Source organism: Salvelinus fontinalis, chromosome 30 (genome assembly GCF_029448725.1).
Source record: "Salvelinus fontinalis isolate EN_2023a chromosome 30, ASM2944872v1, whole genome shotgun sequence".
NCBI lineage: Eukaryota > Metazoa > Chordata > Actinopteri > Salmoniformes > Salmonidae > Salvelinus > Salvelinus fontinalis.
In genome coordinates, this window is record NC_074694.1 from 30,982,428 (window position 1) to 30,996,298 (window position 13,871).

The window sequence follows — 13,871 nt, forward strand, 5'->3', positions numbered from 1 at the left end:
GAAGGAGTTGTGATGTTCTTCGATAGGACCTTGACTTGATTGACAGAGACTGAGAGGACAGGTGTTTGCGTGTGCCTGTGTGTGTGTGTAGGTGCATGCGACCATCGGCGTGTGTGTGACATTCAGAGCACTCTGTGAGGCCACTGTTTTTCAGAGATTCAAAGCTGAGATAAGAACAAATGCTGTCAGATAAAAGTCTAGAGTATGTGCCAGGTTTGTGCTGGCGAAGCATATTCCCCTTTTCTACCCGCCGTTATAAACAGCCTAATGTCTACTCAGCACTATGGTTTGAATAAATACAACTCATATTGGCGTAAGAGAAGATAAGCACTGTCTTATTATGCGACTTTTCCAACCCAAACTTTTCTCCTTTGTGGCACTTATATGAGGTAAATAATAAGAGCAAATAACCATTTGTTCATCCTTAGAAAGGTTTCAGAACCGGTGGGAAAATACTGTGTATATGAATTAACCCCTGCCTATATGTACATACAGTATCTACCTCAATTACCACGAATCCCTGCACATTGATATTGTTATGGTAGTCCTTGAATATAGCTTTATTCCTGTGTTTTATTTCTCATGTTTTATATTTTCTTTATTATTTAACTCTGTATCATTGGAAGAGCTTGTAAGTAAGCATTTCACTGTAAGGTATACACCTGTGGTATTCGCCGCATGTGACAAATACAATCTTATTTTATGAGAACAGGAAAATTGTATACATGGTTACTTTGGATGAGGGACTGTATATCTATGAATTAATCTATATTCACCAGAGTTGTAGTTTCTGGCAAATGTTTAATGCATATTTTTTTGTGTCCGCTTTCCTCTTGTACATTCATCCCTCCATCCCAGTCTCTGTGTTCCATGGACGAGTTCCGTAACCTGGACCGGGACATGGAGGGTTCGGCCAAGCGTTGGAAGAAGTTTGTGGAGTCGGAGTGTCCTGAGAAGGAGAAGTTTCCTCAGGAGTGGAAGAATAAGAGTTCCCTACAGAGACTGTGTATGATGAGGGCCATGAGGCCTGACCGCATGACCTACGCTGTGAGGTGAAAGGTCAAATACCTTACCCTCTGACCTACTGTTAGAGGACATACAGTACAACTGTGGTTCTGTTTTTTTTGTGAGGATATCTTTTGAATTTCCCTGTCCCACCAATGAACAAACAATAATATAATGTAAAAAGCTAACATTCAACCCAGTGAGCTAACATTTAACCCAGTGGCCATTGACCACAGCTACAGTATGTAATAGTTATTTAATAGAAAAGTAATAAATACTATATTTGTATGAGTGGATTTTCAACTTTTAAACTAACCACCATAAGCTATGAGCAGTGCTCTGCAGTACGAATGTGTATTATGTACAGATAACTACCAAAATAAAAGAAACATTTACTCGTGTTTCCTTTATTTGGGCAGTTACATGTACAGTACCAGTTAAAAGTTTAGACACACCTACTCATTCAAGGTTTATTTTTTATTTTTTACTATATTGTACAATAATAGTGAAGACATCAAAACTATGAAATAACACATATGGACTCATACAGTATCCAAAAAAGTGTTAAACAAATCAAAATATATTTGAGATTCTTCCAAGTAGCCACCCTTTGCTTTGATGACAGCTGTGCACACTCTTGGCATTCTCTAAACCAGCTTCCTGAGGTAGTCACCTGGATTGCATTTCAGTTAACAGGTGTGCCTCGTTAAAAGTGAATTTGTGGAATTTCTTTCCTTAATGCGTTTGAGCCAGTCAGTTGTGTTGTGACAAGGTAGGGGTGGTATACAGAAGATAGCCCTATTTGGTAAAAGACCAAGTCTATATTATGGCAAGAACAGCTCAAATAAGCAAAGAGAAATGACAGTCCATCATTACTTTAAGACATGAAGGTCAGTCAATGCGGACAATTTCAAGAACTTTGAAAGTTTCTTCAAGTGCAGTCGCAAAAACCATCAAGCGCAATGATGAAACTGGCTCACGAGAACCGCCACGGGAAAGGAAGACCCAGAGTTACCTCTGCTGCAGAGGATAAGTTAGAGTTACCAGCCTAAGAAATTGCAGCCCAAATAAATGCTTCACAGAATTCAGAAAGTAACAGACACATCTCAACATCAACTTTTCATGTCAAATTGCTTCATGGTCGAATTGCTGCAAAGAAAATACTACTAAAGGACACCAACAAAAAGAAGAGACTTGCTTGGGCCAAGAAACATGAGCAATGGACATTAAACCGGTGGAAATCTGTCCTTTAGTCTGATGAGTCCAAAGTGGAGATTTTTAGTTCCTACCTTTGTCTTTGTGAGATGCAGAGTAGGTGAACAGATCATCTCTGCATGTGTGGCTCCCACCGTGAAGCATGGAGGAGGAGGTGTGATGGTGTGGGGGTGCTTTGCTGGTGACACTGTGATTTATTTAGAATTCAAGGCACACTTAACCAGCATGGCTACCACAGCATTCTGCAGCGATACGCCATCCCATCTGGGTCTGCGCTTAGGCTGTATAAGGGATATCACCTCAAGGCTGTATAAGGGATATTTGACCAAGAAGGAGAGTGATGGAGTGCTGCATCAGATGACCTGGCCTCGACAATCACCCGACCTCAACCCAATTGACATGGTTTGGGATGAGTTGGACCGTAAAGTGAAGGAAAAGAAGCCAAAAATTGCTCAGCATATGTGCGAACTCCTTCAAGACTGTTGGAAAAGCATTCCAGGTGAAGCTGGATGAGAAAATGCCAAGAGTGTGCAAAGATGTCATCAAGGCAATGGGTGGTTACTTTGAATATTCTAAAATCTAAAATATTTTGATTTGTTTAACCCTTTTTTGGTTACTACATGATTCCATTTGTGTTATTTCATAGTTTTGATGTCTTCACTATTATTCTACAATGTAGAAAATAGTAAAAATAAAGAAAAGCCCTTGAATGAATAGGTGTGTCCAAACTTTTGACTGGTACTGTATGTATTGAACATATTTCATCATGTCTCCCCACAGAGATTTTGTGGAGGAGAAGCTGGGGAGTCAGTATGTGGTTGGCAGGTCGCTTGACTTTGCTGTGTCCTTTGAGGAGTCTGGTCCCGCCACACCCATGTTCTTCATCCTCTCTCCTGGAGTAGACCCACTGAAGGATGTGGAGAAACATGGTAATGGAGTCACCTACACTGTTAACACCAATGTGCTGTCATTACTCAAAAATGTTGAGGAAACTCGTTGCACTTAATATCAAATCAAATTGTATTAGTCACATACGCCGAATACAAGTTCCATACACCTTACAGTGAAATGCTTACTTATGAGCCCCTAACCGACAGTGCAGTTTCAAAAATATATCCGAGTACAGTTATTTAAAATGTTTTTGTAGTCATTACTCTGCTGTGACTTTGGGCTAATTAATATTTTAGATAATTTACTGATTAATTACTAGAATAATTCAGTGATTTGATTGATTTAATTTGGTTATTCTCTCCAAATGAATCATTAACCGTTATAGTGTTAATACTATCAACAATATCATTTCACTATCGTCGAGCTCTGGAACCTCAAGAACCCGATCACTCGCAAAATAACTTAATGCCACAAATAGTTAATTCAATGTTTTATTTACTAGACTAAATGAGTTGGAAAATTAGGTAGTTAACAAAATACAATATCAAAGCAGAGTATAATGGGATTCAATACAGGTATTGAGGTGAGAGTCTCAGGTCCATATAAATGAATTTCCGTATTCAACTCAGGCAAGTACAATAGTACATTCATAAGACTTTTGAGGATGATATGGTCTTATTAATTGAAAGAGAAAAAGTGATATGGCTATATCATTATCATAGGCTTTCACAACTGTGAAATTATAGAGAGCTTCACCAACCACGAAAAAGATAATGGGCTAGGCTACCAGTTAGCATCCGATGTGGACAATGCCAGGACAGCATTGAACATGGGCTTGTAAATTAGACCTGCCGTCTTGCAATTACTCAATGACTTCCACTAAGTTTCACACACACAACGCCACTTTATATCGATAATGTAACAGGGCAAATGACTTGTATGTCATTATTGCCTCTCAGTTGGGATTATGTTATGATGGGATGAAAAATGGGATTGGATGTTTGGCCAAGTCTCTCACAACAGTAGTCGCTGAGGCCAGTGGACTGAAAATAGCTCACAGCCGAAGGAGTGAGATCTCTCTCAGTTCTCAGTCCAGGAAAGTCAATTATATTAGAGAACTTCCAAACAGTGACTTCTTCCCTTGGTCCAGCCGGGATGGATTGCAAACACAGTCAGTTAGTCTCCAAGGCAAACAGTGCGTTTGCAGGATCCCCTCTGGGATGATTGCTTCCGTCTAAGTATGATAGGAAAAGTTGATCGGAGTTTGGTTTCCAAGGAGATGGGATCATTCATGGTGTGGCCGCACCTTGAAGAAACTTGATCTCCTCATCTGTTTGCAAATCCTGTAATTTATAGGGATTCTCATAGGGCTCTGATGACCGGACATGGCGTCACGAGATCACCCCGTTGATTCTAGATATTCAACATCTCTGTTCTTATGGACAAACCTGAGATTTCCTCATAAGTGTCCACGGCATGTTTCTACTGCACAAAACAGTTTAACAATCTCTAGGATGAAGTACGTAGCCTGTAGGTACCAAACAGGATATTGGTAAAATGCATCTGTTCTTTGTTTCAGAAGAATACCTGTTATACCCATTTTAATGACATAGAAGAATCAGAAGAAAATTCTCACATTATGCTTCAAGTTATATCAACATGTATGAGTTTTTCAGTTTAATACATTGTTAAGGAAACGTGTTTAAATGTCCTTGCGCCATTTTCCCTTTGTCACAAAGAGTAAAAGTTAATCTCCTCCCTTGCAAAACACATCTCTTGGCACTCTAAAGCCTGGCTGGTTGTTTACCTAGTAACACATGCAGATCACAAGGCGGTCTGCTGACTTGCTGAAGGCGACTGTTTTCTGTCTTCTGACCCCCCTCAGGGCCACTCACATTGTAAAAGGAGAAGAGGGAGAGGAGTTTATTTGTCTTGTGATTGCTTGTAAGAGGGCGGCGCCACCACGAACAGAACTGTAAATCTTGCCCTGGAATGTCGGACTTAAGGGATATCTTTTCTTCATCATCATCTCCCTCGTTGGCTCTCGTTACAACAACTCAAACATGTAGGGGGTCCAGATTTAAGTTGTATCAGCCGGAAATTTACTTAGCCACGCCTCCAATATAATTTTCCACTGTGCCTTGCCTTTTCCAGTGAATTGTAGAGTTACCACTCATGGCTGTATTTGTTAGTAAAAGAGACATGGTTGTGGAGTTCGTTCAGTTTCAGTCCTGTGGCTTTCACCAAGTGAGTTCCTAGGTGAATATTAACATTATAATTAAACTCTTTATGACATTACATTTATCATTAAGGCCATATTACGAGGCTTAGCTTTACCCTAGTACAGTGGCCTGGAATTCATGGTTTACAGGCCACATCAGGCCTGCAAGTAACTTTTCCAAAATGTATATCCTGGTTGAACGATTTCCAGGAATCGTCCAACCGGGATATCTGGAAAACATTGGGAAGTTTACCAGAATTTTGCAACCCTATCTGCAAGTCACATTATGCTGGCTTGCAAAGTGGTGTAATTTCTATTGGAATCTAGCCAGAGTTAAGATATCCAACAGTTGGAATTTTATTCACCCGCAACCTGCAGTCATACTGACTGCCAGGGTTAGGAACACTGTTGTAAATTCTATTGATTAGACATGATTTGGAAAGGCACACACGTGTCTATATAAGATCCCACAGTTGACAGTGCATGTCAGAGCAAAAACCATGCCATGAGGTCGAAGGAATTGTCCGTAGGCGTCTGAGACAGGATTGTGAAGAGGCACAGATCTGGGCAAGGGTATCAAAAAAGATTCTGCAGCATTGAAGGTCCCCAAGAACACAGTGTCCTCAATCATTCTTAAATGGAAGAAGTTTGGAACCACCAAGACTCTTCCTAGAGCTGGCCTCCAGGCCAAACTGAGCAAATGGGAGAGAAGGGCCTTGGTCAGGGAGGTGACCAAAAACCCGATGTTCACTCTGAAAGAGCTCCAGAGATCCTCTGTGGAGATGGGAGAACCTTCCAGAAGGACAACCATCTCTGCAACACTCCACCAATCAGGCCTTTATGGTAGAGTGGCCAGACGGAAGCCACTCCTCAGTAAAAGCACATGACAGCCCGCTCGGAGTTTGCCAAAAGGCACCTAGAGGACTCTCAGACCATAAGAAACAAGATTATCTGTTCTGAAACCAACTCTTTGGCCTGAATACCAAGCGTCACGTCTGGAGGAAACCTGGCACCATCCCTACGGTGAAGCATGGTGGTGGCAGCATCATGCTGTGGGGATGTTTTTCATAGGCAGGTACTGGGAGACTAGTCAGGATTGAAGGAAAGATGAACAAAGCAAAGTACAGAGAGATCCTGGATGAAAACCTGTTCCAGAGCCCTCAGACTGGGGTGAAGGTTCACCTTCCAACAGGACAACGACCTTAAAGCACACAGCCAAGACAATGCAGGAGTGGCTTAGGGACAAGTCTCTGAATGTCCTTGAGTGGCCCAGCCAGAGCCCAGACTTGAACCTGATCTAACATCTCTGGAGAGACCTGAAAATAGCTTGCAGGGACGCTCCCCATTCAACCTGACAGAGCTTGAGAAGATCTGCAGAGAAGAATGTGAGAAACTCCTCAAATACAGGTGTGCCAAGCTTGTAGCGTCATACCAAAGAAGACTCAAGGCTGTAATCGCTGCTAAAGGTGCTTCAACAAAGTTCTGAATAAAGGGTCTGAATATTTATGTAGATGTGCCATTTTTTTTATTTGTCGTTATGGGATATTGTGTGTAGATTGATGAGGGGGGTAAATGATTTAAGCCATTTTAGAATAAGGCTGTCCAGATCCGGGTTTGATCCCGGGCCGCGACTGGGAGATCCATGAGGCGGCGCACAATGTTTCCCCCGACACATTGGTGTGGCTGGCTTCCGGATTAAGCAAGCAGTGTGTCAAGAAGCAGTGCAGCTTGGCAGGGTCGTGTTTTGGAGGACGCATGGCTCTTGACCTTTTCCTCTCCCGAGTCCATATGGGAGTTGCAGCGATGGGACAAGACTGTAACCAACAATTGGCTATCACGAAATTGGGGAGAAAAAGGTGTGAAAGAAAGAACCACCCCCCCAAAAAAAATCAACTGTAACGTAACAAAATGTGGACAAAGTCAAGGGGTCTGAAAACTTTCCGAATGCACTGTACATGTAAAACACAGATAATAAACAATTCCAAAATAATCTACCTGCAGTAGAGCATGCTGGGTAAAAAGTTAATTTGTTTTCACACCAGTACGTTTAGAGTCGGGTTTTCGAGACTAGCAATATTGAATCACACCGGGACGTGTGAAATGTGAAGCTTTGGTTTTTACTGACCTGGTATAGGAGATATCACAGGTTTACTCTTCAGCAGTGTTTGATGACGGATATTTCAATACTTCACTATTTGGTCTTATGAAAGATTCAAATGCGATTCAAATGGAAATGCGACTGACAGGGTTATATTGAACAACGTGTGAATAAAATTATTGGGCTGCTGAGGCTGGATTGTAGATAACATGTTTTGTTTTGTAAATGTATTCCTCCGTGCCTTGGAAACACAGTAACCTAGTTTGATGTTTGAGTGAATAGTCTCCAAGTCTTTTTTATGGTCTGGCGTGAAATCAGTTATCCTCTCATGTGATATAAGATCATTCTCCCACTGAAGCTCAGATAATTGGTCAGACACACTTGTTCAAATGTACACACACACACACACACACAGGGGTGTGTATAATTGATGTCCACACCCTTCTGTGCACGCGTGTGTGTGTGTGTGTGTGTGTGTGTGTGTGTGTGTGTGTGTGTGCATGTGTTTGAATGCATGTGTATGACTAATTATCCAAGCCCCCCCCTGTATGCGTGACCAATCACATCAAAGCTAAAGCAGCTAACCAATCAGAGAGGCCTGGTGTAGAGTGTGAAGAGAGGGCCAAAGGCAACACAGATCATACAGAATGAAGAACCCTGAATCTATACACTTTACTTTAGGAAAATAGTGTGGGTTTTCGCTAAATTTCAGATGGACACTTTTTCTTAGGCAATAGTGAATGTACAACAGTGAATGTACTGAGTGTACAAAACATTAAGAACACCTTCCTAATATTGAATTGCACCCCCTTTTGCCCTCAGAACAGACTCAATTTGTCGGGGCATGGACTGTACAATGTGTCAAAAGCGTTCCACAGGGATTCTGGCCCATGTTGACTCAAATGCTTCCAACAGTTGTCAAGTTGGCTGGATGCACTTTGACTGGTGGACCATTCATGAAAAACCCAGCAGCGTTGCAGTTCTTGACACACTCAAACCGGTGCACCTGGCACCTACTGCCATACCCCATTCAAATGCACTTAAATATTTTGCCTTGCCCATTCACCCTCTGAATGGCACACATACACAATCCATGTCTCAATAGCATTTAAATAGTAGCATCTAAATATCATTAAATCACAAGTCCAAGACACCAAATGAAAGATACAGATCTTGTGAATAAAGTCACCATTTCAGATTTTTAAAATGTTTTACAGGGAAGACAAAATATGTAAATCAATTAGCTAACCATGTTAGCAAAAGACACCATTTTTCTTTGTCCACCATTTTTTCTCTCCACCAGTAGCTATCACCAATTCGGCTAAACTAAGATATTGATAGCCACTAACCAAGAAAAAACCTCATCAGATCACAGTCTGATAACATATTTATGGTATAGGATAGGTTAGAAAAATGTGCATATTTCAGGTATAAATCATAGTTTGCCATTGCAGCCACCATCACAAATCTCACCAAAGCGACTAGAATTACTACAGAGAGCAACTTGTATTACCAATTTACTCATCATAAAACATTTCTTAAAAATACACAGCACATAGCAATGGAAAGACACAGATCTTGTGAATTCAGACAACATTTCAGATTTTCTAAGTGTTTTATGGCGAAAACACAATAAATCGTTATATTAGCATACCACATATGCAAACGTTACCCGAGCACTGATTCAAGCCAAAGAGAGCGATATCGTTATCATCGCCAAAATATATTAATATTTTCACTAACCTTCTCAGAATTCTTCCGATGACACTCCTGTAACATCATATTACAAAATCCATATAGAGTTTGATCGAAAATGTGCATATTTAGCAGCACAAATCGTGCTTACACAATGGAAATAGTGTTCAACTACTCAAGCAATCTGCCTGGCGCCATTTTGAAAATACAAATATTTTTATCAAAAACTATTCATAAACTTGACTAAAAAAATACAGGTTGGACATGAAATGAAAGATGCATTAGTTATTAATGCAACCGCTGAGTTAGATTTTTAAAATTAACGTTACTAGACATACAGTGTGCGTTACAGCCAGACTAGTGCTGCAATAATCGCGTCACTAATCGCCATTATGGAGTTTACATTTTTCCACATAAAAACGGAATAACATCATAAATAGCTCTTACTTTTCGACGAGCTTCCATCAGAATCTTGGCATGGGGGTCCTTTGTCCAAAAGAATCGTTGCTTGGTTGTAAAACGTTGCATTCAACTTCTGATATAGCAGCTAACAATAGCTAACAATAGCTATTTTTCCCCAACGTGTCCAAATCCTCAAGGCGCAATACTGAGGAAATTCCGAAAAATAGCAATATACTCGCATAATCTGATATAACTCGGTTTAAAATAGCTTCGTTATGATGCTTCTAACACCTATATCTAATTAAATTACAGACGGATACATCTAACGTTGATAATTGAGCGTTTGAAAATGGCATCCTGAGGTCCCTCTCTGCGCAATGGTCAGCGTCGAAAGGAAGGCTCCCCTCACTCCTTGGCCTTTTATAACCTCTGAGAGCTACGTAGCAAGCCCATTCCACTTCTCATTGGTTACTGACATCCAGGGGAAGGCGGGTGCAGTTCAAGTCGTTCCATAGGATACACACAGACTTTTAAAACTGATCTGAGACCAGAGCTTCGCTCTCAGACCATCGCAGTACCTGTCATGGATTTCGCTGTAGAAAGAGTTCTGGGTCACCCACAGACATAATTCCAACGGTTTATGAAACTAGAGAGTGTTTTCTATCCAATAGAATTAATAATATGCATATTGTACGAGCAAGAATTGAGCACGAGGCAGTTTAATTTGGCGACACCCAGAAAAAAAAATGCTAACTGCTCCCCCTATTGACAAAATTAACCTGTCTCCTCCCCTTCATCTACACTGATTTGAAGTGGATTTAACAAGTGACATCAATAGGGATAAAATCTATCACCTGGATTCACCTGGTCAGAGCAGGTGTTCCTAACGTTTTGTGCACTCAGTGTATAAACGAAGCACACTTTATAAAAAAAGAGATTACTACTTTATTATTAAACTGTCGATCATTTCAATTTTCCCTAAACTGCTATGGATTATATGAATCATTACTCTGTGATCTTTCTTTCAGGCAGGAAGCTGGGCTATACGTTTGACAGCGGTAACTTCCACAATGTGTCTCTGGGCCAGGGACAGGAGGTGGTGGCTGAACAGGCTCTGGATCTGGCAGCTAATGAGGGACACTGGGTTATACTGCAGGTATTCAGATACACACGTTTACTTGCAGACACACACAGAGGCATACTCAGAGGCACACACAGGCACACGCATACATGCACACACACACATAGCCGACTGCCTAAACCAGTCGTTGCTAAGACAACACCGAGCTAATATACAGCTGGGATTCCAGAACAGGCCATGTCGTGAAATGTCATTTTACTTTTATGTAATTAAAAAAATGTATTATTTCCCGTGTTTAAGGTCATATTGTTTCTCTAATCCATTGTGCTTTGCACATAGTGTTGGCTTTTTGCTCTCCATTGTGGTTCAACTGCATATGAAATAGTATAATTTCCTGGAGAGAGAGAGAGGCCCGGTATTATTCAGTACAGTATCTGGTTCCTCAGTGTGTGTTCTCTTATCTGGAGGGCAAGGCCAGTCAGCGTTTGCATTTTAAGCCAGCTCGTTTGTTGAATCCTAATGGGGAGTATCGACAGATATGAACACCAGCACAGGGCACAGAGACAACTCTTGGAGAGAGAGAGTTTGTGTGGGGGGGGTCTCCTTTATTCACAGCGCTGGTAAAGCAGAGAATGTCTTGCTATCCCTTTCTTTCGCCTCTCACCCAGTCATCACAGACACAAGCAGCATCTCTTTTTCAATCCATCTCTCCTTCTGCCTCTGTGTCTCTCTCTCTCCCAGCCACACACACAGCATCACAGAGACAAGCAGCGATTGAATAATCTTTGCATAAGACTCCTGATCGATACAACTTAAAAAAGCCTTGTCCCCGTGGCAACCAACCTCACCGCCCACTCACTCTATCATCGTCTGTCTGTCTGTCTGTCTGTCTGTCTGTCTGTCTGTCTGTCTGTCTGTCTGTCTGTCTGGACCACCCTAATAAAAGGAGGGAGAAAGAATGAAGGGAGGTCTGTCTCTTTTCTATTTCAATCCCTCTTCTCATCCTCTGCCACCGTCTCCCCCTCTTTTCACACCCTGCCTCACATTTTCCAAAATGTCTCCTCTTCTGCCTCCCATTCCTCCCATCTTTCTAACCTCAGTCATTCCAACCCTCTCTCGTATCCAGGCCTTGATCCCACAACAAACACACACACACACCTTTTACCTCCCTCTCATCTCCCACTGGTCCTTCCATCCCAGCATCAGATCAGTAGCAGGCTGCAAAGCTGGGTCAATGGCAGGTTCTCCTTCACTGCAGGTAAATTACTCTGGCCCCTGTTCTCCTCTCTCTCCTATGTTTGTGACGGGAGCATTATCCTTATACCGCTGCACACCGGGCCCTGTCCTATCCCCACTCTTCACAGCCCAACCAGGACCACCCAAAGACACTTTGAGAGATGCAGAAACCCACCTAGAGGGAGAAAAGAGAAAAGGCAATCAATCTGGCAGATTGGAGCTGAATAGGCTATATCCCCCAGACCTAGGAATATATTTGAGCTGAAGAGCCCATATCCCCAGCAGTGGGATTCTATTGAGTGGACCTAAAATACCCAGGTCCTCCAGGCACTTAGTCCTAAAGGCACAGGGGCGCTCACAGTCTAGCAAAATAGATGGAAAGGAAATAGGGCGAGACGCTTTAGAGAAAAAGTTAGTTTCTCTCCCTCTTTTTCATCTCTCTTCACTTCACTCTGTAAGGAGCATGATAGCTTGGGTATTTGGGTAGTGTTGTAAAGTTTAATGCAGACCACTTTTTTTTCTTGTGAGTTTTCAGTGAGAGAATGATGTGAACGAGAGTTGAATTAATCAGTCGTCACTGTAAGGACCCTATTGCCATGGGCTACATGCCGTTTTAAATCCTCATTTCATTCAGCCATACTTCTTATTAGTCTTTCATTGTTGTCATATCATATTTGCCTTGGCACCCTAGCAGCAGCCTAAGCAGAAAGCTCCTGTAAAACTATGTAAATATTTTTGTAATGAATAGATTTTTCTTTACCTACAATCTTTTTTTTTTTTTAAGAAAAAAATGAATATAGCTAATTAATATAATCAGAATCCTCTACAAAGTTAAGACTGAAGTTGGCAAGTAATTTGTTTTTTTGGAAAACTAGATAACGTTAGCTTGCTAGCTGTTTTGATTTAAATGCCAGCCAGTGTCCGGTGGTTGAGGATGGACAGAAGCCGAAAGCAAGAGGTGTGCAGCGATGAGGATCGTAGTGAGGACAAAATTACAAGGCTGCCCTTTAATTATTATTGAAATGTTGTGTGTTTTCTGGCGCCACATGACTGCCGTAGCAACATCCAAGTGGGTGCTTCATTTTGGTAGTAGTGAAGGACTAGCTAGCTAGCAATCTACTACAGAGTCTTTGTCTTTTTTGTGTGTGCTTTGAAGCGCTTTGAGATTATTATGTTATCTACAAAACTATTCCGGTGCTGAATATAGTGTGGATGTTTCTTCTGCAGAATAGCTATATTCTGAAACTCTACAGTCTGTTTGGTTATCTTTAATGTCTATTCTGTCATTCTGCCCAAGTCTCTGCTGCATAGACTTTGTTATAAAGACATAGTCAGAGGCCAGCTGTGGAGATGCCCTTAGGGCAGAGGGCCTTGATGACTGAGTGTGTGAGCAGAGGAAGACGTGGAGAGAGTGAGGACTGAGTGTGTGAGCAGAGGAAGACGTGGAGAGACAGCCGGATGGGCCTTGGTGTTGCCACAGGCCATGTTCACTATTGACATCATGTCATAGCAAAAAACAAAATTAGTCAGCGATGGTGACAACATCATTATAAGAACTGGAGGATGGAGGTGCTTAACAGAGAACAAAGAAAATATCTCGAAGGTATTTTTCTCCCTCCTCTCTCTCTCCCTCTCTCTGAGCCTAGGTGGTTTCATTGAGGTGACAGGCTCTAAGGGAGGCCTCAGTCTGTCTGTCTGTCTGTTTAGGCTCTTTATTACACACTCGTTAGTTAGACGCCAACAGGAGAGCTTGTTCTTCAAGGCAATGAAAAAGCACTTCAATTTAAAGTTTTAATTTGTGTCTCGTTCAATATGCTGTAAGTTTATAGGCTCCTAACTTGGATCTATCTGAATATTACCCCCTCAGCTTCGGGCTATGTATTCTTCTCACTAAACACACGAGGAAACTTCTTGTCGTTCTCTTTCGCTTTTATTTTTTGATTTTGTCATCTAAAATTTGCGGTGATGTTGCTCCAGAGGATCTCCTGTCATTTGGAAAGAGGGTTAACTTGAACAATCAGAGGGAT

General features: G+C 41.6%; 1 protein-coding gene across 1 annotated transcript in view; it reads left to right on the forward strand.

Moving 5' to 3' along the window:
* dnah9 (dynein, axonemal, heavy chain 9) overlaps nt 1-13,871 on the forward strand; it is a 130,601-nt gene that overhangs the window by 97,604 nt on the left and 19,126 nt on the right. The window contains exons 66-68 of the mRNA XM_055890440.1: nt 859-1,052; nt 3,001-3,149; nt 10,556-10,683. Of these exons, the coding sequence (XP_055746415.1) occupies nt 859-1,052; nt 3,001-3,149; nt 10,556-10,683 (471 nt within the window). The remainder of the gene's footprint in view (nt 1-858; nt 1,053-3,000; nt 3,150-10,555; nt 10,684-13,871) is intronic.